The sequence below is a fragment of the Anas platyrhynchos genome, chromosome 16 (genome assembly GCF_047663525.1).
Source record: "Anas platyrhynchos isolate ZD024472 breed Pekin duck chromosome 16, IASCAAS_PekinDuck_T2T, whole genome shotgun sequence".
Classification (NCBI taxonomy): domain Eukaryota; kingdom Metazoa; phylum Chordata; class Aves; order Anseriformes; family Anatidae; genus Anas; species Anas platyrhynchos.
The window spans coordinates 8378382-8403604 of NC_092602.1; the positions used below are offsets into that span (position 1 = coordinate 8378382).

At 38.9% G+C, this 25223-nt stretch overlaps 1 protein-coding gene across 1 annotated transcript in view; it reads left to right on the forward strand.

The window, feature by feature from the left end:
• Positions 1-672: 672 nt before the first annotated feature.
• Positions 673-25223, forward strand: part of SLC5A1 (solute carrier family 5 member 1) — a 29466-nt gene continuing 4915 nt past the window's right edge. Inside the window, exons 1-12 of the mRNA XM_005026696.6 lie at positions 673-980; positions 3158-3229; positions 10635-10739; positions 13168-13227; positions 13600-13704; positions 18690-18795; positions 19047-19127; positions 19518-19738; positions 20750-20885; positions 21662-21769; positions 22887-23037; positions 23622-23790. Coding sequence (XP_005026753.1) covers positions 894-980; positions 3158-3229; positions 10635-10739; positions 13168-13227; positions 13600-13704; positions 18690-18795; positions 19047-19127; positions 19518-19738; positions 20750-20885; positions 21662-21769; positions 22887-23037; positions 23622-23790 — 1401 coding nt within the window. The 5' untranslated portion in view covers positions 673-893. The remainder of the gene's footprint in view (positions 981-3157; positions 3230-10634; positions 10740-13167; positions 13228-13599; positions 13705-18689; positions 18796-19046; positions 19128-19517; positions 19739-20749; positions 20886-21661; positions 21770-22886; positions 23038-23621; positions 23791-25223) is intronic.

Genomic DNA, 25223 nt, shown 5'->3' on the forward strand with positions numbered 1-25223 from the left:
ATTTCTTCTACCTCAAAAAGGCATTGTTTAGGAAAGCTTCCCTATTATGGACTGTGAAGATCTGTATATAAACAGTGTGTCCCATATCTTGTGACCAGTTATTTTGCTTAGCTTTATTTTGAAGTCAGAGGAACAAATAAAGGGAGAGCAGACCAAAGCAGCGATGAACTTTGAACTTATTTGAATGTGAAGCTGATTAGCTACAATTCAGAGAGCACAAAACCCCAGTCTGAACACCCTGAAATTCAGCACAGGAAGCTCCTGGATCTGAGTCTCGTGGTTCACATGCATCTTTACCTGCATCCATGTGAGAGATAAAAGCAGCTTCAAGTTGTCTCCTTCCCAGAAACATAGGGCTGCTTCTCCATTGTGTAATCCTGCTGAGCTGAGAGATGACATAGGGTGTCCCAGCTTCTGGACCCCTGGGTTTTCCCCAAGTGCCAAGTCACTCCTCCTCACAGATAATTGTTTACCATCATCATCTGAAAGAACTATGTCTTCCATGACTAGATTTACAGGTACAACCACTTCAAAAAAAAAAAAAAAAAAGTATTCACAGTGAGGTAAATATGCGGGTTTATTGCAGCCAAGCCACTCCTTTCGGTGCTCATTCCTTCTTAGACATCTGCTCGTCGATGTTAAAACCCTGAGCACCTTTGGCAAGGGGAGTGAACTCTTAAATCTGCAGCACCTGTAGCAGGGGAGCAATATTTGAGAAGGAAGCGTTGTCCAGGGAAAAGCAGCAGTTCAACTCGTGTCCCATGTGAGACAAGTGAATCTGAAGTTATATATTATATAAGACGTAGGGGGATGACAGCAGTTTATCATTAACCTGAACTCTGCAAGAAGCATATAAGGAGAGAAAGAAGAAGAAAGCCAGAGAAGCAGCCAGGATGCAAACCCTCATAAGGATCAACAATGCTGCGGACATCTCTGTTATTGTCATCTATTTTTTGGTAGTCCTGGCAGTGGGACTATGGGTAGGTTGGGCTTTTTTTTTTTTTCTTTTTTTGTGCTTGATCAACAGGTAGTTTATAGAGTCCTAGGAAAATGTCTCAGTGAATGGCAAATGTGTAATTGTATAAAGATCTTGGTGCTTAATTGAGATAGTTAATATGGAGATGGTGGGGCAAATGTGGGTATTTACTGGAGAGGTAAGGATGACCTGGAGAAGCATCTGTTTAACTGGATGAACAGAACTAGCGGAGAAGCAGGGTTTATATGGGGAAGGAGCTGAGAGATTGGATCAGTAAAGACCAGGCCAACTAGGGTTGCTGTTAGAAAGCAGGCTAGCAGGGAGTCGATGGGGTGTAGCGCTGCAGAACGCAGGAGACTGCAGTGGGAATTGGTGGTGTGAGGTGATGCTGTAGGAAACAGCAAGAAGTGACAGTTGTGGGGAGAATAGTGGAGGTGGAGTCACTGTGTGAGGAGGGCAATATATGTTGATGTCTGTGGTGTGAAACTGCTGCTATGACTGTGTGACAGGCTGAGGACCACAGACTGCTCTCAGCAGAGCAGTATTACTTTCGTGCTATTTTTTTTTGCCAGCAGGACCTTGACTACAGGGAGCAGTGCCATGGAAACTATGAGGAAGGGAGAGTTTCAGGGGTGGCAAGAAACAGCGATCACTTTTTGTTTGTGATCTAAGCAGAGCTGTGCCTCCTGCTCCCTCCCAGGCAATGCAGAATACCTGAGGGCTGCAAGGGAAAACTCAGTGCCTAATCCTAAAACAAAGCACAATGCTTTCACAACGAATGGAGAAAGGCAGATGCTATCCTATTGGCATAGCCCTAGTGCTGAGGTGTCTGGGGATAATAGGCCAGTACCATGCTGTAAACCGTGGAATGTCACTGAATTTCAAAGCTGCTATTCTGAGGCATACTCTTTTTCCTTGGGGCAAGCACTCCTGGTCAATTGAGCGCCTGACCATTAACAAGCTGAGAGGAGGCACTGTCCCTCTGTAAACCTGTGCTTGCCAGGAGCATCCCAGGGGTCCATTGCACAGAACAGAAAAGTCAGCTGCCAAAAAAAAAAAAAAACCAAAAAAACAATGTTCTTCCCTAGCAGTCTGGCAATGTTTTGAAGAGCACCAGAATTTTGGAGTGTACACAAAATGGGCACAACCCAGTCTTTATCTTTTTGTTGTGGTAGTAGATGTCAAAAACATTGGATAAAATGTGAATCCTCAGCGTAGCTGAACACCTTGCTGTCTCATGGCAGGGAACTGTCTGTGGGGTCTTTTCCATGGAAGTCTATTGGTGTAGTTGAACTTTCTATTAAAGGTCTGTGACAGAAAAGGGCTGATCTGTATCAGGTCAGATAATTGTGTTCTGAGTAATGCCTGGAACCATTTCTTTCCAGCAACAATGCTTTCTTTATTGGACAAATACTCCTGTGTGTAGTGAAATGGAAATCTATTGTAGACTTCCTTTCTTCTGCATCAGAATAAAAGATATGGCTAATTTTCTTCGAGTCTTCTTTCTTTATTTGCCTGTTCGAAGTCCATCAGAGGATACAATGGGAATCCAATATTTGGATCAGGCTCATGAAGAAAAATGGAGGAAGCTTTCCTCTAAAGCCCATCCTTAGACAAATATAAAATCAGTCTGTGAAAAGGAAATTTTAGCTGACTTCTATGTTTGATCTTTAGAGAGAAGTGAGTGCACTGTTAATACCACAACAAGAAAATAGGTTTTTGTAGCTATCTGCTAGGGTTGGATAATACTATATAGAAAAGCTGCATAGAATAGAAAATTCCATGAACTTGCAACTTAAAAATCAGTCTTCTTTGGTGCCTAAAATCAAAGGGATCATTGCTTTCATGAAGTGTTCACACGATTTGCACACTAAACTTTTAGTTGTGATCAATTGTATCATTACATTTAATTTTATTTTGAGGTTTTGGTTGTAGTGTAACAAAAAGTGAAGCAATGAAACTTCAAGGGTTAATATAGACCTAGATACGAAATCATTGTTCAGTTGTATTGTTTTCTTCATTGTAAGCTTGTTCTATCTAACCACTTTGTTTATTTCTTCCACTTTACCTTCCCCATGTATTTTACCTCTCTGTCTTAGCAGTTTGTTATTAGTCTGTATATAGCTTGCCTAATATACTTAAAATATGATTAAATCGTTTTTTCTCTCTCTTTTTTTCCAGGCTATGTACTCAACCAACCGAGGGACAGTCGGTGGATTCTTCCTGGCTGGACGGAGCATGGTTTGGTGGCCGGTGAGTTCAAACACTGTGTGTATATGAAAGATGCTTGTGTATGTGCATCCACCTCATGTGAGTATGTCTAGCCTTTAAATATATAATAGAAATAGAAATACAGAGTATTTCTACATTAGTTTGGAGACTGTGATGGCTATGTCACGTAGGTGCACCCTGCTCAATTTCAAACTCTTTTTCTAGCCACAGTGATACAGTGATAACTGCACAACAAAACCCACGTGACAGGCAGGGTAAACTGTTGGGGAAATTGTATTGAGCTCTGAGTTGTCTTGGTTGTGTTGCCAGCTTGCTTGAACATAGATACATTGGTGATGTCAGTGTAGATAAATCCTATGCTTTGTCTTTCAGCCCACTTAAATAATAATAAAAATATTTTGAATTTAGTACTTTCACTGCACTCAAATAAACTGACTCATATTGAGGTTATCACTGAGAAAAGTTGCTCATTTTTTTCCCCAATATTGCTTTAGGGTTTTCAATTTTGGTAACAAGTTCTGGTCAGTACAAAAAGAAAATCCTGGGAAAATTGTGATAAAATATTGGTAAAATGTAGTTTAAAATTTATTTAAATATTATGTGTGACTTACATTGTCTTTGGAGCTGTCTTTTTGAGCTTGGTCTCAAAAAGTATCTTTGCATACTATTAAGATTTTTGATTTAAGATTCACCCACATGGATTCAGTTACAGGATCCAGGGGGAGACAGAGTAAATGTTTGTTCTGTAAAAATTTAAGGGATTTTATTGAAGTAGGTTGCACAAATAACTAGACCTATTTCAGTCACCTTCACTTCAAGTTCCAATCTGCCTTTTGGGGCTGCCATTCTAATGACATAAAAAGATTAAAGGGTGGTGCTAGTAAAAGGTGTCTTCATTTGGTAGAGTAGATCTAAGAAAATTCAAGTTCTGTTGGAAGCTTGAGGAAAGAGTAAAGCTTCCTTTCTCTCCTTTCCAAGCTATTATAAGATAAATCACATAAATTTAGCAGGAAAAATAAACTTGCTCAACAGTCAGTTTAATCAGTGGGCTGGTTTTAACCTTGTACGATTCTGTCTGCCTGTCAAGGGTGAATATGAATACCTTTTTGTGCAGACATAAAAGAAAATGGAAGAGACAAGGCAGGAAAAACTCACCAAGAGAACTTTCTATCTTGCTGCAGAGGCATAGAAAACTCCTAATGATTCTTCTAAGACCCAAGGAAGGTTAACAAACACAGAGTGCTCTGGCAACACAAAAACAACATATTCAGCTCCCTTCCTCCAGTAAGAAGACAAAAGGGATGACCCTGTGGTGCAGCAGTTGCTGCTAGGATCATCTCTCTCTCCTGCCCAAACTATGCAAGCTCAGCACGGATGAAGTGCTATTCATCAGTGCAGTCTTAAGACCACCCCTTCAATCCTTCCTTCTGGAATGCCAGGAGTGTCTTTCTGCACCATAAAAACAAACCCTTCTTGCTTTTCTTCCTGATATCACTCAAAATAAACAAATGACCAGCACTCAAACTGCAAGCTAAATACTATGTCAGCAGCACCACCTTGGAGAGTTTGCCTCAGATGAGAAGAGATTCCAAAATACCTATGCAAACTGGGCTGGAGTGACTAGGAAACCAAGGAAAGTATAGAAAGTTCAGTCAAAGATATGATCTTAATTCTGTGACAGCTAGCACTGTACTTATTTTTTTTTTCACTTGTTTGTTTTTGTTTTTTTTTTTAAACTTTATTTTACTTTATTTTCGTGTCACATCAGGGCTAACCTGATTTGGTTGAGGGGTAGGGAAAGTTTTGTAAGTGATCTCTTATTTATTAAATTTCTTCCCTGTAATTTCAGCATAACAACTCTTGCCATGCAATCGATTGCCTTCTGAAACAGAAAGGAAAAAATCCCTCCACTAACTTGTTAAAATTTAATTCCATTTTGCTAATTGTATTTTTCTATGTTTATACTGTGTTCTATGTGCTACAAGGCAGCCATAAGTAGCTTTTCTGATTCCACAGGGAAAGAGACTCATTAGCAGTGTATTAGGATCTCTTACTGGCAGGCCTGGGAAAGGGAATCTGTTCACCTAAATGATCTAATTGCTGTGGTTTAGAGTAGAGAGGTCTGGCACTCAAGGGCTGGAGGTTACTCCCACTTTTGTTATCGATTTTGCATGTGATTTTCAGTCGCTTTGCCTGATTGTGATTCCATTTCTCAATGTATAAAGTACGAGCAATACAGTTATCATGGGCCAAATCTGTCCAACTTTGTTCACTCCAGCAGAGTCTGTAAAGTTTGCTTGGTATTTCACAGAACTAAGCCCTTAGCTTGTCTTTTCTGGCTGTTCTGCTGAGGGCATGGGTCACTTCTGTGTTATTTCACTGAAATCATTGTCCTTGATGCAGTGGATGAGTCAACTCAGTAGCTCCAGTAGTTAATTAGGGATCAAGATATATAATTATGTTCTTGCTGATTGCCAGAAATTTAAATCCATCACGAGTTAATTGCATGGTAGGAAATGCTGTGCCCTTTACACAGTGTTTTTAGAGAAAATGAGGGAAGAATTTTCAAGAAACTGGTTTTGGTCTCTTGTGCTCTGAGGGAAATGTCTTTAGGAAAGGCATGTATGGCTCTTTAAATACTCATAACCAACTGTAGTTTTTCCAAAGAGTCATAGAGTACATCAAAATAAGTGCCTGCTTTGTAACACTGGGCATTGCAAACTGAATTTTTAACTTCTTTTGTTAAAATACTTTCTAGCATTGTAAGAAATGAGGTGCCTATTACTGGAAAACAGTCAGCTTCAGTAGTAGCCAGTTCCTAAGGATTAACAGGACTTCAAGCACAATAATAATTAAAAAGCAGCAACGACAAAACAAACAAAAAAACCCACTACCATTAACAACAAAAAAAAACTTTTGATTTTGAAGCTTTTTTGCTTTTGAATATTGTTTTTCAGGTTTTGCAGTTTTGCAGACAAAGTTGTCTGCACACTTATGAGTTACCTGATATGCCTCAGTTCCAGAGGCATAAAAGCTAATAAGGCAGAGTGTAGTACCTGGTAGGCATCCAAAGTTCAACTGTGGTTGGAAAGATTTACTGAATAGTAAGTGGGAAGCGTTTTATACTTGAGAGCATAATGCACTTCAAAAATAAATATCTCTCAGTTTATTTAATGTTATTGATGCATTGATCTTTGTGTGCAAGGTAAGAATTAAAGGGAAACATACAGGGTTTTGTTTCAGCTCTGTGTGGGTTATTTTCATCAGAACTGATCACTGGCACAATTTTTCTGATCTCTGCAGCCAGTTAAATTTTACTTATTCTCAGAATTCTCCCCATTTGCTGAATCTGACACTGTTATGAGGAGCCAGTAAAGACAACCCTCGTATGAATAAGAAGTGCACTTCATTTCCTTAGATGAAGTGGAATAAGAAATTAATTATTTTGTCAAGTTCCATACAAAAATAGTGTAAAAGCAATTGTTGTCAGAGTAAAAAGAATTATTAAAAAAAAAAAAAAAATCAGAGCAAACCTCCAGTAGTAAAGGAGAAGTTAAACGAAAAAGATTACTATAGAACCTGTCAGAATTTTCCAGCCAGCCCGGAGAACACCTCCAGGTTTAGTTCAGCAGTAAAGCAATACATTAAACTTGCAGAGTAAGAGAGCAGAATAAATGCTTCTTTCTTTGGGTCTCAGGGCCTTGAAGGAACAAAGGAATGAGAAATTTGTCCAGGGAAGAGGGGTTTGAGGAGCATCTTTTGCAGGTGACACAGGGGAGAGGTGATACCATGCAACAAGGCTTGTGGAGCCTTTCTGCTGTTCTCAGTTGAGGGGCTAAACGTGGGTCCTCTCTTTGCCACAGGAAAGGTGTGCTCAGGGTTGGGGAAATAAGTTTGATACTGAGCTAACACTTTCAGAAAGGAAAGAGGACATTAGGGACAATAGGATATCTATTAGCAGGTCCTGGGAGGCAGGAAAGGCATAAGCTGCAAAGTCTGCACACTATCACTGCACTGGTCACTGATTTGCAAAATGTGTTGCATACGGTTTGGAACAGCGAGTGCCAGGATGTCAGTGCATCCTAAAGTTAATGAAAAGAGCAAGGTGAATCGGTTAATGAATAACATGGAAAAAACATAGTGATCATCACTTGCCTGCAGTGTGATGGTACTTTTCCTGAACAGAGTACTTGTGTTAAAACCTGACCTCTTAAAAGATTTTAAAAGAGTTAATGTTCCACGTTCCAGGTTAGTTCAGTTTTTTGCCCTCTCTTTCCCTCTTAACAGGTTTTGTTCCTTTCAATAAACTTTCCTCTTTACTTTTCCTCTTATATCTGTTTTTAAAATCAGTTCACTAATGCATTCACTGAGAATGGTTAACAATTCCTGAATATTTTTCCCTCTTTCCTCCCCCAACTTCAGCCCATCCTCTGACTTACAGTCATGCATATGGAAGAAATCAAATATGGAGACCTGCTCTTTCAGTGGTGCTCCCCAGGGAAAAGAGGCAAGCCAGAGACAAACACCCATCCTGTTACACCTCTATGTGCTCTATTGTCACTCCAGCAAGGCAAAAAGACCATCTTATCAACTTGATTCATCTCTGTTACTCAGATCACAGAGAAGAAATTTTAGCCACATAACTTCTGGGAATTTAGACACCTTTAATGCTGCCCTGTGGTGAGGGAGCAGTGTAAATGTTTACTTGGAGTCTTTTGAGAAAGAGCATTCTTTACGTCATGTGTAGGTGTACTGCAGCACGTACCAATTGCAAATCAAACAATTCTGATGATCAGCCTCCTCAGTATAGAAATGTTTCACCAGGAGGTTCTTTGCACACTACACATCTGCCCACCACACATCTGCCTTCTTCCTTCCTCCTTAAAGTACTGCCATGGCAGGTGGGAAATTTCTCTTCCCCTCTGGCATCAGCAGCTGCCAGGGCATAAGCATATTTGGTAAACACTCCTCTTGCTTTAACCATGCTGTAGTTTTCAGAGTAATATACATTTCCCCAGTATGAAGTAAAGGTGATATGTGCATTCACATTGTTTTGTCCTCGCACTGGCCCTAAACATGGTGGCAATTTTGCATTGCTTTGGGTACATTTCACATTTTTCTTAAAATACAGCTGTGCCCTGGATGAAGCTGGGAACACAGAATTACCAGCAAATGTTACAGTAGGTCCTGTGTTTTCAGGTGCTGAGCCAAAGCCTACTATAGCTGTCAGTTCTTCAAGTTCTTCATTAACTGCTTTTGTTTCTTGGATCTGCTTGCAGCACATTTTAGGCTTCTGAAACAGGAAAGGGAACACATTAAATAAAATCAGGAATTAATGTAGTTAATCTTTACTGGTGATTGCATTTCTGGTAACCTAGATTTAAGTTTAATTATTCATCTCCAGGAAAAGCACTGGACAACAGTACTAATGCTACTATTAATGGTATTTGTTTCTTCATGATCATTGATGAGAAAATATTGCTGCTGTCACAAAGAGGTTAAAAGCAAAAGGTTTTTCTATTACCAAGGATCTCTGTCTTATTTGCTAATGCTTGTTGCAAGACTTGTGATTCCTGTAGAAACATCTTTCATGTGACAAACTGGTTACATTTCTGCAGGGCACAACTGACTTTAAAAAAAAAAAAGTCCAGAACTGAGTGGCCTAGAGACAGAAGCTCCCTGTCACAGCAGAAGAACAGTTTGTCTGCACTAAGACCAGAAGAAATCAGGAGACCAAACAAAGGAAAGGAGCAAAAAGTTAGCTTGGAAAAGAAAGCAGTAGATGGATGAATTTTACTTGTTGCATATAAAAAATGGGGGAGGAAAATCTATTTTGTGATTAGAGATCAGGACTGTGAGATAAAGAGTGTGGATGCTATTCCTGGCTGTGGCATAGTTCTATAGAACAAAACTGATCTTCAGAGATGGATTTCAATGATGAAATCCCTTTTATCCTCCTGAATCTCAGGCAATCGTCCCTGTGCTCTCAGAAAGATTGACTTAATTTTTAATGCTGCACAAAGAGCTCACTGCAGACCTGGAAATTTGTAACTTTTCACATATGTTTTAGGACCCTAAGAATCTCTCAGTGAGCTGCAGACAAGCGATATTTCTCTCTTTTGTAAGGTAACTCCAAGCATGCTCCAAGTGCTGCCTGTATTTGGGAACTGCATAAGGAGAATGTGCAGGTGCAGGTCCTGCATTCATGGTTCTAAAAACATTCTAAAGCATTTTGGGGTTTTTCAGCTTGAGGGATCAACCTTAAAAGAGAGCATTATTAGAAGCTGATCAGCAGAGCTTCTTTCACCTGCTTTCTATATGCTTTTTCTTTTAATCCTGTTTCATTTTTTCTTTGTAGTTTTCATAGGACACAGAGAACAAATAGAAGTGAATTAAAAAATGTTCACTCACATCTTCTCTTCTTAGAACTACTTCAGCTCACATCTTCTGCCTACAATATCCAGTCCAACTTCCTTTTCCCCTCAAGTTTTTATCCTGCATCCTTCAGTTTCTGGCCTTGAAAATTATCGTTTGGTATTTATACTGCCTTTAATGTTTTCATTTCAAATGAAGGGAACTTTATACCTTTTCTCTTAATCTTTTACTGTAGTCTGAGCTATTTGATGAAAAATTAGATCTTTCAGGCTAACCTGTGTTCTCTGAATGGCTCTGAGTGCCTTAATTTAGCATAAACCTTTGCTGATTTTGGTCTTTCTCCAAAGAAAGTGTTTTTCCAAAGAAAGTGTTCTTCTTGTGTTTTCCCCAGCGTTCTCTCTGCTGGATCAGTGCAAGATCTGGGGGTCTTAGAGATACAGCATTCATTAAATATAGCTCCTAATTTGCTGGATTTTGTATCTTCCAGAAACACTTTTCTCAGCAGATATTTCTGCCGTGCATCTTGAAGAATTTATTTAAGTTAATCCAATATCTTCGGACTAAGCTTGAACCAACTACAAAGTCTGCACAACTCTTACTGATTACACATTTAGTCTCGTAGTTTGCAGAACTTTAATACGAAGTACTGGGAGTGCTGTTTTGGCAAGTGGGCATGCACTTGTTTCCTCCTTGAGCAAGTCAGACCACAGTCCTCTTGTCTAATTGTTTGGGTATCAACAAATGTCAGTCAAGTTTTGCAAATATTTGAAAATCTGTATTGGTGCCATAACCTGTTTGCCTCATCTGGAAGATCATCTCCTTTGCAGCATTGTATTATTCTTGTTTTAGATACAATGGCTGGAGTCTCAGATTTTGGGGAATGGTGGACAGGAGGGAATAAGATGGACTCTTGAAAGTAGTCAAGGCAGTTGTTTGTCAGTTGTTCTTATCACGATCTAATGACAGATAGGCCTGAGTTGAAAATGCCAAATGAATGTGATTTTTTTCAAAACAGGAATGAAGAACCAAATCTTGTTCTTTCTTTTTCCAGATTGGTGCCTCTCTGTTTGCCAGTAACATTGGTAGTGGACATTTTGTGGGCATAGCAGGAACAGCAGCAGCTGGAGGAATTGCCATCGGAGGATATGAATGGAATGTAAGTGGCATGCATTTGAGTGAACATTTGTGATATCGGGATTATCTGCAGAGGTTAATCAAGATAACATTGACTAATAATTTTAGGCTGCCAAAGTTTGTGCTTGGCAACACTTATTTCTGTACAGACCCTACAAATGCCAATGTTACCTACTATCTTGGTGCAGTTGTCTTACTTGGTCCTTGTCCAAGCGACTGAGAAAAGATGACTCTTTTCTATTGAATGAGGCTTTTCAGAGAGCGTTTTAACCAAATAAATCAGTGGATTCTCTTCTCTTACATGTCTTTTGATTACTTTTTATTTATAAAGACTAATCTCTGACTGTAGAATGTCTGGAAGAAATAAGCAGATTTATAATCCACAGTATTTTTTACAGCAGTTTTCTGTATAGAAATTGTTGAGGAGGCTTTGATTTTTTCACAAGTTGTAGGAAATTTGGGATATCCTCCACAGACTCCATTCCAAAAATAATTTCCTTTTTTATTTCTCCTTCTTCTGATTGTATATTCCACTTATGGTTGCAATATGGAGTACAGATATTCAAGCTGACTTTAAATTATTTACTTGGTGTACTTGGTGTACCTGCAGCAGTGTTAACTGCAACAGGACAAAGGTTCAGATGAGCTAATTCAGTCCATTTCCCTGAATTCTCAGGCTCTGTGGGTCTGGATAACAGTGGCCTTATGCTGCTTGATTCACCTTCATCGAAGGGATTATTACATGACACAAAGAACTCAGTGAGCATTACATAGGTTTGTACTTTCCTTGCATTTAATTCTGTGCAGTGAAAGAAACGTGAGGGACTTATTTTTTTCATTACTAAGTAGATGATTGCTGCAAATATTCAAGTACTTATGCCGTAAATATTTAAGGAGAAAGATAAAGGCTAAAATGAGTTCTGTGAGACATGCACAGTTAATCTGTGATCTTTCTGTATTTGCTTACACTAGGGCTGTAACAAACCCGGTTCCCCTTTTCTTTGCACAAAAACTAAGCAAAACAAAACAGAACAAACATTGCTTGAAATTTCATGGCATTCAAAGCTGTAGAACCCATATCCTTCTTCAAACATACCCATCTCTAACACTTCATCTCCTGGGAGATTCTCCATGGACTAATATCTGTATATAGCGTACAATTGTTGTTTAGGAAGAAGCAATGAAGCATGAGTGTATTTGGGGTGATATGTTACATAGTTTTTTAAATATTTATGACAGACAGAGACTAATGTACAGGTTAATAGACACAATACTGCAATATTGCTCTTGACTATGTAATCCAATTCTCCTCTTGAAAGAAATACTAAGTTTGACTGTTGTAGTGCTTGTGTATCGGTAATATTCCACTGAAATTATTCCTAAATTATATTAGGGAGACAGCAGGAGCAGAACCAGTCTTTCATATCTATTGTATGTTTTTGATCTAAGGGCAGAACTTAAAAGATAACATTATTTAAAACAAACAAACAAACAAACAAACACCTAACTTTTGTGTGGACAGAAGAAATGCAGAGTGTGGCTCTCCATTTTGTTGCAGGATTTTGAAGCGATTTTTTTGCTCAAAGTATACAAATCTATATTTGTCTGTCTAGTTCTGTACAGTTCTGTGTCGGACAGCATTTGCCAGCCATTTAAGTCAGAAAAATGATTCCAAAGTACAGTTAGATTTATTGTTCACAAAATGCACGTGGTAATACAAAAGACAATGTGAAATGGTGATGTGGAAATTCAAAATACTTTACAAAATGCATGTGGTACAGTATGTGGGATTGTTGTAATATACTCTGTCTTGTAAAAAGCACAGACATCTCACAGAAACCCAGTGCAGAAGGCAGTTAATGAAATATCAAAAGAAGTGCTACTCTTCTTAGTACCTAGGTTTGCTGATCACAGCATACCATTGCAGCAGATCTGATTCTAAGAGGGAAAGTATTCTGCATTAGTGGCTCTGGGATGAAGCTAGCAAATATGTCTCAGGTATCAGACTTCACCTTCCTTAATATTTCCCAGAAACTGCAGTCTTATGGGCTGGTCACATTTTAACAACTAGGATCCCTGAGCCTGCTCTGAGGAAGGCTAGGGTAGCCTGGTGTTGCTAGTAGAGTAGCACTTTGATATTAGAGGGCAAAGCTGTCAACAGAAATCATTCTTTTTTTTTTTTTTTTTTCCCCTACAGAATATATTTTGTGCTTTTGGAAATCTAGCATGAAATTCATGCTCCATAATACCTGGCAAATCTCTTGGCCAGGTTTTCATTCCCAGATTTTCAAATGCAAGACAAAGGACAGAGCAGGGCCCAATCCAGCCCCACAGTAGCCATGTGTGACTGGTTTCAATGGTCTCTGGCTGCTCTTGGGTCAGATAAATGGAATTAAGGAATGCTGTCTAGAGAGCGGAGGCTAATTTGGCTGATCTTGTCTTGACTGCAGGCTCTGATATTTGTGGTTGTTCTAGGATGGCTGTTTGTACCCATCTACGTCAAAGCTGGGGTAAGTCAAAACAGCATGTTATGCTTTTCTTTGCAGCCTGTTAATCGTCCTCTCTCCGCGATTGCAGAACAGGTCTTGAGTATTGCTAAGCCATTGAGTACAAGTACAAGAGATCTGAGTATGTTAAAACTGTACAATGTTTTCTGTATGTATTTAAATAGTGATGGTTCTCAATTCTGAGACCTGAGATGAGAAGTATTTGATACTCTCTCCTTGTCCTCTGTGATTGCTAGAGCTGCTGTTCATTGCAACTTCATTTGCAGCTCCTCTCCATTTGCCTTACACTCTTGTAGTATCTGAGTAGCAAAAAGCTTCCTCTAACTTGTGTGCATCTGTGCCCCATTATCTGAAACCTTGCCAACTCCCCCACAGGTGGTGACAATGCCAGAGTATCTGAGGAAGCGTTTTGGTGGGAAACGGATTCAGATCTACCTATCAGTCCTTTCACTGATCGTGTATATTTTCACAAAGATCTCAGTAAGTAAAACTTTTACAACGTTTTTTTTCATCCTACATTGATCTAAAGAAGAGAAACTCCCGTTTACATTGTTACTCACACAACTGGCTCAATTGCTTCCGATTTGGAGCCCTTGGTCAAATTAACGGTAGTAAAAATATGAAAATATGGTGTGTTTTCTTTCTTCTGTCTAGTGAGATAATGTATTCAGATCTGTTTTGCAGTCTGAGATTTTGGCTTCCTGGAATGTCTACGAGAAGCCTTTCTCTTGATACCTGTTGGGCTTTTTTTTTTTTAAATTACACCTTTGTAATTTAAAAATTACACCTTAAAAGGTTTTTAAGGTGTAATCTAGAACAGGTCAGACTGGAGGGAACCTTGTATTGTATTAGTCTGTCTTAGGGATCTGTGAAACATACAGAAGGAAAGGTCACAGCCTGTCAGCTTGTACCTTTTTTCTGCTTTAATCTTCTGAGAAATAATAGCCGCTGCTTGTTTAACCATTTGGTTTCAGTAACTTATTGGCATTGCTTTGGGCAATGCTTAGCCCTTAGGCTAGGGAGAATTAGCATTGCTTTTGGTCTCTAGAGGGAAAAGAATACTCTTAGGTTTTCAAGAAACAGATTTTATTTTCTCTCCAGACTTCATATTTACCTGTTTTAGCATTCTCTGGTGGACATGTCATCAGCAATATAACTGAGGGGAAAGAAAAAAAGAGCAATGAAAAAAAGAGAATGATAGGAATTAGAAAATAAGGGAGTAGGGAAATGCAAAGGAAGTAAATGATAATAGCTGAGGTGAAAGGAGAGTAGAGAAGAGATTCTTTTAATGGGTAAGTGGTTGCTATAAAGTTTAAGGTGCTGAAAAGTTAATGTTTATTAAGTATGTGGTTGTGAAGTCGTGAAGAGCTGGTATTTTCCATATATCTTGAAACTACCAAGCCTCTGAAGAAGTCCACAGTTCAGGCATACCTCAATCTGTTGTTTTTCAGAAGTTGCCATGGCAGATTACTCTTTGCCCTCTGAATGGGAGCTGAATGATAATAGTGCAATTTAAGCTAAAAGATTGGCCTTTTGCTCTCATTCTCACATCTTCATGATAACTGATCCTTGCAAAGGTTATAAATTAAACAGGCTGGTACTGTGGGGCTGTCCTCAGAGCTGGATTTCTGTATATTTTAAAAGGATCAGTTAAATTTACTGTTGTGCTTACCTGAGATTTCTGATTACGCTAGCTATGTTGCACATGCCACAGAGTTCCGGCAGCTTTAGCAGGTGAGAAACACTTCCACTCTGATGACTCACAGTCCTATTCTGCAACACATTTGCAATAAGCCCATTAAGGTGTTGTGCAGGTTCTGAATGTACCAGCTTTTATTTCCAGGCTCTATCATGCGTAAGTATCTAGTCATGAAATTTCACCGTTTGATTCAGGGTGCCTTACTTTCAGGCAAGACAGGTTCTCCATATAAGCTTCCTGTGTGGTCATCAGGCTGAAACACCTTCTCCTATGCTTCTGGTCCTGTCTTATCAGGGAGCAAAGCAATAGTCAAGAGATCCATACAGCAGCACAATGCCTGGCCCCCACTCTACCATCCTCGCTTCCAATGAACCCAGTTATTCCAGCTGTGTGTGGTGAACTGCCACAGAATTGTGTCTCTGTGCTATGCAGTGGAAGATTTGGTGCACAGGTTTCTCTGTCTCCGTCATTTCTCCCATCTGCCCAGAACAACTCTGTCAGTGTCAATTCCATGCATAAACACGGCTGTGATTGCTGTAGTATACCAACATATCTTTTGCACTGTTGTCTTACGTCACTATATTTGGTAGGGCAGGATTTGCCTAGGTCTGATTTAGTTGTCATGTTTTATTCAGAATATGCAGAACAGTCAAAGTCCTTGGAGGTTTCAGTACTGTCAGAGAAAGTAAAAATAGGTTTTTCTGTAATGTGCTATACAACACCAGGCCTAAATTGTCTCCAGATGAACCAGGTGTAGGAGCACAGAGGTAAGGGCTGTTCCATCCTGGACCATAGCTTGCTTCTTTGTGCTGTGTAGAGATATGTATGCTATGTGGAGCTAGCACAAGTTTCTCCTCCCAGAGACACGTTGCATCTCCAGACATACCCACGTGTTGACAATCTGTGCCCTATCTAGCCTGGAGATTTGCATTTTACTTCCTCGACTGCTGCCTTTGTAAACACTCCCTTGTCGTCATCTGGGCTTACTGAGATTTGGTGTAGAAGGATGGCTTTCTGCCCTGCCCTTGGCAGGCAGTCACACCTAGCAGTTTGACTAGCAGTGATACTTACTGCCACTTATCCTTCTAGAAAAACAACATCTTGTTTCCAGGCTAGTTATTTCATGTGCTGCTCCCTTGATTTGTTATAATATTATGTAATGCTCTTAGTAATATTATTATCAGGATGCTTTCCAATGAATAATATAATATGTTGGGTCATGTAACTTCTGCCATGCTCTTTCTGTCACACTACCCACCAGTGTGTAATGATCAGATTATCTTTTTACACATTTGTGCAAGGTTATTATTGCTTCTGTCTTTTCCTGTGCATCTTCTGTGTATTTTTTTTTTTTTGGCATCTTACCTTGTGTCATGGCTAATCAATCGCTTGTCAGGCAAGGTCATGCTGCAAGGTGTCAGTCTTTGGGATCAGGACATGTGATCATTCAACCCAAATGATTTCTGCTGCACAGGCATCACGTGTACACGCTTCCTAAGCATGCAGTGCTGTGTGAGCAGAGCCCCTGGCAGCTTTCAGAATCTTGCTCAACAACAGTATTGCTGATATTGGCCATTATGCCAGTGAAGATGGTCTAGTGAAAACAAAATCTTGATGAAGAGTAACTGAACTGCGACAAAACAAGGGAATGAAGATCTGAATGCTTTTGAAGAAATCAGAAATTAGATTTATCAGAATTCAGGGCATCTATTTAGCAGGGGAAGGGCAGGAAGAAAGTTAAGCTCCTCTTAGAACTGCAGAGTGTAGAATGAATAGTGGAGTGTGGGGGTGCACTAACATTGCAGCTGGATCCACTAGTGATATACACAGTCTCCAATTTAGTTATAATGCATTCTACCAATTGTTCCTGCATGATCTGTGCATGGCTTTGGAAAGAGAGCTTGTAATGTAAAGGAAAGATTTACTCCATCAAAGATAAGATAAGGATTAAATAGTATCTATAAAAGGGTATTAATGGAGAAACAAGGAAGTATTGGAAGGAAATAATCTAATTGGGAGGGAGGAGCAGTGAAGCTGGAAGGTAACAGCAATTTAGAGGAGCTGATACATTGCTCAGGACACTAAATAATTAACTGTGTATTTCTTTCTGGGGGTCATTTTAGAACCATTAATATTTAATGCTATATAGGGTAAACTAAAGCCAGGAACAATAAAAAGCAGACTTATCCAGGACATACGCTGATCAGTGTTGCAAAAAGATAGGAAAAAATATTCCTATAGAAATAAGGGACAAAGTATATAGTCTAGCAGCCACTGGGGGGATCAGATCTAAAAAATCCTGTTTCCTAACTTGAGACTGCAACATAAGAAACCAAATCATCTCAATCTGCTCCAGTGGCAGGGTTTTTGGAATCAGAGTGTTATGATTCACATGCTGCTTCTCAGTTGTCTTCTGCACATCGGGGCAGTTGAGCTGGAGGATCTCTTGCTGCAGAGGTCTGTACTACTTCCTCATTCTCCAAAGTGAACTGAGGGTGAGGTCATACCATGCGGTCTTGGTTTCAGTTACCTGCCATGTCATAGCTTCACCGACTCTGGAACAAAGAGGGTTTCTTCTTCCAGCATCTCTCAGCTAGCCAGACTGCATAACTACGTATTGGTATATCTGCCCTGCCTTACCTCAGCCTAGCTGTGGACAAAACGAGTCCAAGTCGCTTTTTTTGTGATCCCAGGCTCTGGGATTCCCACCACCAGGCCTGTGGAATCTCCCATTATTCCAGCAAGCTGCCATCTGGCATCTGTTCTGAAGTAACTGTGTGTGCAAGCCTTATCCCAGAGCGCACACGTCTTTGTCTCACAGAGCCTGCACATGGACAATTTCTGTTCCTTGGTTGAAGCAGTGTTTTGTAACTCCTGAGCTTGCTGAACCTTCCGAGGACTTGTGCTGTTAATGAGGACATGACTCCTTTGTAGAGCCGCATGGGAGGTGTGCTATATGGAAAGAAGGCATTCAGGTGGGATTGGATGTGAGTCCATGTTCATGATGCTCGGAGAGAGATGCAAAACTCTAATGAAAGGATGATTAACAGTAATATATTAGAAGTGCACTGGGGTAGATTATTCTGGCTGCAAATTTAGATAAATAGCCTTGATGCAAATTATGTCTAAATCAGGAAATTACTTCTTGTGATTAATATCCCAGTAAAGATAGTGTTATTCTGAAACCTGGACAATCATTTTTACCCAAGAGCTAAAGGTCTCTTCTGTTAGCCAACTGTATGTCAATTACTCTGGCGGGAACTTAAAAATAGCAATAACATTTTTGCCTTTAATTCCCATTTGTCCTGAACCAGTGAAACTAGCTGTACCACACATATGTAAGCAATAAAGGCAATTGAAGAGACTTATTAGCATTAAAGGAAGAGAACCAAGCCATGGCTTGGAGATGTCACAGAGTCCATAACTTGGACATAACAGTAAGTGTAATCCTAGCTTTAGGTAATTCTTTATTAAACAGTTTCTCAGTATGGGAACTCACCCAGTAGAGGAGGTAAATGTAGCTAAAATGAGCCATTGCAAAACATTTGGAGATTCTTAGAAAAGTGTTACAGTTCTTTCACCGAAAGGACCACAGCACTGGGACTGGCAGTTGCAGTAGAATGGCCTCAGTTTTTGTTTTGTACTTTTTTGTGCAGTACTCTAAGGGGGTAGTTTAGTTGTGTATTTCAGTACCCTAATCACGCACATGTAATGTGCCATCATCAAGAACTTAAGCCTTGCCTAATCTGTCATTTTTATCTTTTAGGCAGACATATTCTCTGGAGCTATATTTATACAGCTGGCCATAGGACTGAATCTTTACGTGGCCATTATTATCCTGCTTGCTATTACTGCTCTTTATACCATCACAGGTGAGTTTGCAGAGCAGTCTGGTAAAATAACAAAGTAAGGGGAAACAGAAAAAAAGAAAGCAGAAAAGATGGTTAAGAGGGGAGAAATGAAAACCTGAAAGGGGTGTGTATTTTACAGTGGTCTTTGTTTGAAAGAGACAGGTGGTGAGAAAATAAAAATAAAAAATAATTTAAAAGAATTAAAAAAGGATTTTCACAGAGTTGTTTGCACAGGGACTAACCTATTTGTTTTGACATGTCTTTGCCGTTAGGTGGCCTTGCAGCTGTGATTTACACAGATACCTTGCAAACGTTTATCATGGTTGTGGGATCTTTTATTCTTATGGGATTTGGTAAGTAAATCAGATGAATTAAACCGCAAATCCCACAGTGCCTATGGAAATGTATCCTGCAGTGTGGAACCCTATTATCTTAACCAGCAGATTTCAGTTCATACACCCATTTATCATGGAATAAAATAGCCATGTTGTCAAGCCCTTTAGTTTTTGAGACCACTACATTCCAAAGTACAGGGGAATGTATAAAATCTGTAGAAATAAGGGACACCTTCATTGTGTGAATACTTACAGAACACTGTGTACTGTTTTCTGAAAATGTTGATACATACTGGTTAGGGTTTTTTTACATCTATATCACAACATTTTTTCTCCTCACATTCTCTAGCTCTATTTGAGATTTCAGTATTATATACTTTATAGCTACTTTTACTTTCTACTTTTCAGCATTTAAAGAAGTAGGAGGTTATGATGCTTTTATGAAGAAGTATATGGAGGCAATTCCATCCAATGTCTCCTATGGAGGCATTACGATTGATGAAAATTGCTACAAACCTCGGGCGGATGCCTTTCACATCTTCCGAGATCCTGTCAGTGGAGATCTTCCATGGCCAGGACTGATCTTCGGTTTGAGCATCCTTGCTCTGTGGTACTGGTGCACAGATCAGGTAATGTGGAAGCTAAATGCCTTGAAAATGCAGAACACAAAATTCTGCAGTCTAGTGTGATCTAGGGGTCTTGTTCATTTCTTCTCTTCCCCACTGTAATTCAAAGCTAGGTTACAGAAATGGCAGTTACTTCTAGTCAGTGAATAGACTAGTCAGTGATTTTACAGCTTCTGTTTTCTATACTCTTTCTGTACTAAATGGCTCAATTTTGAGGCTATTGGGCCATATGTACGCAAGAAAATTGAATTGTATTCTTTCATTTTTTCTTATACAGTGCCCAGCAGATACAGTATATAATTCCTTTTTTTTTCTCCCTATGTGACCATGTATAAAAACAAGAAGAGATATTGCAATGTGAACATTTTCTTAAGACACTATGAATTCAGTGATCTCAGTTGGACTGGGATGATTCTCCATTTAATGATCCTAGTTTGTTTTCTATTTTTGCAGCTTCCATCTTTGCATGCATGGTCTTGGGAGGATACTCTTTATACATCTTTTTTTTTTCAGTCTGGAGTCTCTTTCTCTCCTTCTTCCTTGTCCCTAAGACCTACCATCCAGTTTCCCTGGGAGATCACACTGACATGAGAATAGGAAAGTATGCTCCTTCAGCTATGACATGTGAATGTGCCCAGTCTCTAAGGAGTGATCCATTTGCCTTCTAAATTGTGGGAAAGATAATCTTTCACATTTTATAAAACAAATAAATTAAAAAGACAATGTAATTAACTGTTTCATTCTTTTTTGGCTTTTTAGTCGGCTTTAAGAACATCTTGTGAGAAAGAGCCTTCACTCTTAAATATATCCTGAATAAATTATATTTTCCTTTACTTATTTTAAATGTGTCTTTTTAATGTAGCTTTTTTTTTTTTCTAGTGATGGGAATTGTAAACAGACTCTTCCACTATCACACAGGTTAAGAAGTACCTTGTGTCTGGAACTTGGCATAGTGTGTTTATGGAAATTATATTCTTGATTGAGTTATGTGTACTTGCTATGTCTCATTGACAGGTTATTGTCCAAAGATGTCTCTCTGGCAAGAACATGTCCCATGTGAAGGCTGGATGTATCATGTGTGGATACCTGAAACTCTTACCCATGTTTATCATAGTGATGCCTGGAATGATCAGCCGAATTTTGTATACAGGTATGCATGTGTATACAGGAATGCAAATTTCTGCCAATCTCTCTCAATTTCCTATTCTCCATCCCTTTATACTGACCTTTTGTCATCCAAATTGTCCAGGCACATGTGTGCACAAATACTAACTACCCTGTGAGAAGCCACAGGCTTTTCTCATTTCTCTGATTCAAGGCTTCTGCCAATGCTATTATTGTCCATTTTAGGACAGAGGAATTCCACAGTGTCCCTCCCCACTTATCTGCTATAGCCCTGTTCTGGCTGAGTGAGTGGCATGTCCAGGATTGGTACTCTGGCAACAGAAAGAAGAGGGTCACAGTCACAGCATGCATATATATATATATATATATATTTTGTCATGGATAGTCCTGAGTGCAGTCTAGGGGCAGTGCCAGTCTCTCTTTCAGTAACCATCCGTTTGTTTAACATCAGGGCAATGGAGAGATGTTCAGGTTAGAGGGAAATGTCTTCTTTGTGTTCCTCTGTTTGTTTTTTGAGTTGCTCTCTTTGTGTTATTCAGTCCTGGTCTGACAAATTAATCCTGATGTTTTTTGACCTGCAGCGCTTTTTATTTATTTATTTATTTATTTTGTTTAGATAGAGGAAAGGGAGGATGGGCTTAGAATCATCATCTTTCCTCCTAGCAAACTAAAAATTATATAGAGCATGTCAATCCAGTGGTTTGTCACAGAGAAATTTTAGAAACTACTAATTTGGAAGCAATCTGTTGATCTGTTGTTAATATGATTTTGTCTAACCCTGGCTTGTTTTCCTCTTCTCAGATGTGGTGGCTTGTGTTGTTCCTGAAATCTGCGAGGAGGCCTGTGGCACTGCAGTTGGCTGTACCAATATTGCTTATCCAAAAATGGTAGTAGAACTTATGCCAAATGGTAAGACATTGTCTCTATTTGTTTTAAGAAAGGTGAGGGTACTGGACTGTAAATGTAGGTGACGGAGCCCAAATCTCAGATTTATTTGTTTATTTATTTATTTATTTATTTATTTATTCCTAAAAAATTTTACTATTAATGGAAGGGGTAGTCTTTATTAGTTGTGGCTGTAGGTGCAATATAGTTACTTTCTGACAATATCACCTTTCAACTGACACTGGATGATGAAATGGTAATTGTGCTCCCTTTCTGTGGAGGTTAAAAGTAACATACTTTGCCAGCGGTTTATAGAAGACTGTCACTGTCAGGATTTCTGAGCTGGAGGCAAATACCTTCAGGACTTCTGCTAAACTCACTGAGGAGGGAGGAGAAGATATTCTGTATGCACATTGTCCCGTATAACGCCTGCTCAATGAGAGAATAAGGCACCAATTCATAGAGGACTAAGTATACATACAGGGAAGAAAAATTTCTGCAGAAAACCCCAGAGCTGATTCATAAGACTAGAAAAAACAGATTATGTTATTGTGCAAACCATGGTACTTCCCTGATTTCTTTATACTTCCCCATTGTATTATAATAACCGGTGTACATGTGTTGTACGATGTGTTGTACTGTATGCTATAGTACTTCCTCATACTATGTTGACTAGATCATACTGTTTGGAAAAGTTGTTTACCCTGATTTTTAATCAGTAAAAGAAATTTACGTCAAGTAACTGGTTTACAAATCTGCTTACAGGCAAATGAGCACTGGAGAAATGATATTTATAACTCTTGGGGAAAGTCTACTTAGTATTTTTGTTTGTTTGTTTCAGCATGTAATCAGAAAGCATTCACAGAAGAAGTACCTGTGTTTTAAAAGCTCAAGCGTTGCTCTTAAAAAAAAAAAAAAAAAAAAAAAAGCTCTTATCACTGCTGTAAATAGCTTTTACAAAGCTCAGCAGGCGTCGCTCCGTTGGTATTGCAAGAGAGTGGCAGGCAGGCATCAGCACATAAATATAACCACAGCTGATTGACTTGAAAGGGTCAGACAAGCTCTATGGATAGTGACACATACTGAGGTTCTTCACTGAATGCCTGTCTCAGTTTATGTATGGAATATTTTCATTTTTCAGGTCTGCGAGGTCTGATGTTGTCAGTCATGTTGGCCTCCCTTATGAGCTCCTTGACTTCCATTTTTAACAGTGCTAGTACATTGTTCACTATGGACATCTACACCAAAATTCGAAAACGGCCATCAGAGAAAGAGCTTATGTTAGCTGGAAGGTAAGGTGGGAACATAGCAAACACTAGATGCGTTACAGACTGTCTCCAAAAAAGTGTCAGAGTGAAAACCTGCATTTGCAGTGTTCAGGCAGTGCAGCAGTGGCCTCCTGTGGCCATCCAGGCAGTCCCATGTACGCTTCACTTTTGGATACTGTAGGACAATAAATTCCAGACCTTATTTCCAATTTAATTGACAGTGGCTAATTCTCAACACTTACTTCCTACTGCTATTCAAAAGGAACTATTTTAAGATATCTTTGTAGGCTTTACACCATACTTGGCATCAATGAACTAGTCTTCTAGCTGATCTGCTATTGATTCATCTCCAGACATAACAAACAAAGGAAAGAAGTGTTTTCCTCTGTTTTGATTGCATGTTTAGCTATATGCTGACTGATAGTTGGCAGACAATATCCAACTTGGATTTCTTTTGTTTGTTCAATGGTAATTGACCATTTTCATTGATTTTTCTGGCTGAAATAAAAAAATGGATATTTAAGTTATTGATTAATTGATGTGTTTTTTTAGTTTTTGATAGATGCTTCTAAGCAGATGGCTAATTGAATATCTGGCTATGTTTACAGGGCATTTATGTTACTTTTAATTGGCGTCAGCATTGCCTGGGTTCCTGTGGTACAGTCAGCTCAAAGTGGGCAGCTCTTTGATTATATTCAGTCAATTACTAGCTATCTGGGACCTCCCATTGCTGCTGTCTTCCTGCTTGGCATCTTCTGCAAGCGGGTCAATGAGCAGGTAAGTACAAATTAGAAAAGAAATACGCTGCATGTTGCTCTAGTAATCTTCTATGATATTGGTCATCAAACTGTTTTACCAAACATCTCACCTTTCACCTTCATCTTGAACACTATATACTTTTGTCAACAAACTTTTCCAACAAACATGCTCTTGTTCCATCCATTGTTTTCAATTGCATTTAGGATTCAGTCTGGGAATTGATTTTGATTCTGAGAGCAGGAAACTGAAAAATGTTGTGCTTAATCCATATTTAAGTAGGTAACTCAGAAGGCATGAGGTCTGGTATGTGTTTTGATAGGACCATGGGCCGGTCACAGTAAGTGGGCAATTAACATTCTGAAAATTCAGAACATTATAACATTCAGTAACATTCTGAAAACTCAATACTCAGGAATTCAGTGTCTTTCCTATAATTCTAGGAATATCAATATTTGCCAATTGCTTGAGTTTGCTCCGAGAAGATTGAGTTTCATGAGAAAGCTAACAAAGAGAAACTAATTTGTGTTTTTGAATTTGGCTGAAACCTTTTTTCACTGTTTTTCCTCAAGACCAGTTCAGTGTTATTTTTGTGTATATATATATAAAAAAAAAGTTTATACACTAAAGGATGCTCTATTTCCTATTCCAATATGGCTATATCTCACAAATGGATTAAATCTTTGTGCCCTTCATGGAAATCTGTCATTGACTTTAGCTGGAATTTTGCCTGAGTAAGAATTTATTATAATCCTCATGGGTTTGTGTATACTGTGCGCTTTAGATTTGGATAAATAGGGGAAAAAAGCATCAGAGCTTTTGAGAAGTGGGGCCTTGCATAAGATAAGCAATTACAGCATTGGACTTTATATGATGTATTCCTTGTTGAGAATCGTTCTTCTTTTAGCTAGAAATGGGATTAACTATCTTGTCTTACTTTTTCTGACTTTGACCACTGAATAATTAAAACTTTTTTGTCCTTAAACCAGGCATTAAAACTAGAATATTTTTAAATTGGGATTTGTAAATTTGTTTTACTGTCATTAGTTATATGACTTTACAAAGTCACAGAATAGTTGAAATTGGAAGGCACAGATGAACTACTCCAACCCCCGACTCAATGCAAGATTAATAAGAGCAGGTTGCTCAGGTCCTGTCCTGTTAGGTTTTCAAATATATTTGGGGATGGAATCTCCAGAGCCTATCTAGGCAATCTGTTCCAATGTTGAATCGCCCTTCCAATAAATAATAATAAAAAAATCATCTGTTTAAACAGAATTTCTTGTATTTGAATTTGTGTCCAGACATATGTGTCTTTTATACTTTGGGCTAAAGCCATGGCCAAATGAATGTAAAACTTCAGTGAAATTACTGGAACTTTTATTTCTTTTACCAGCTATGAATCTGGCTTTGTGTTTGTTATTTGCAGGACATGCAGCATAAACGAACCAGAT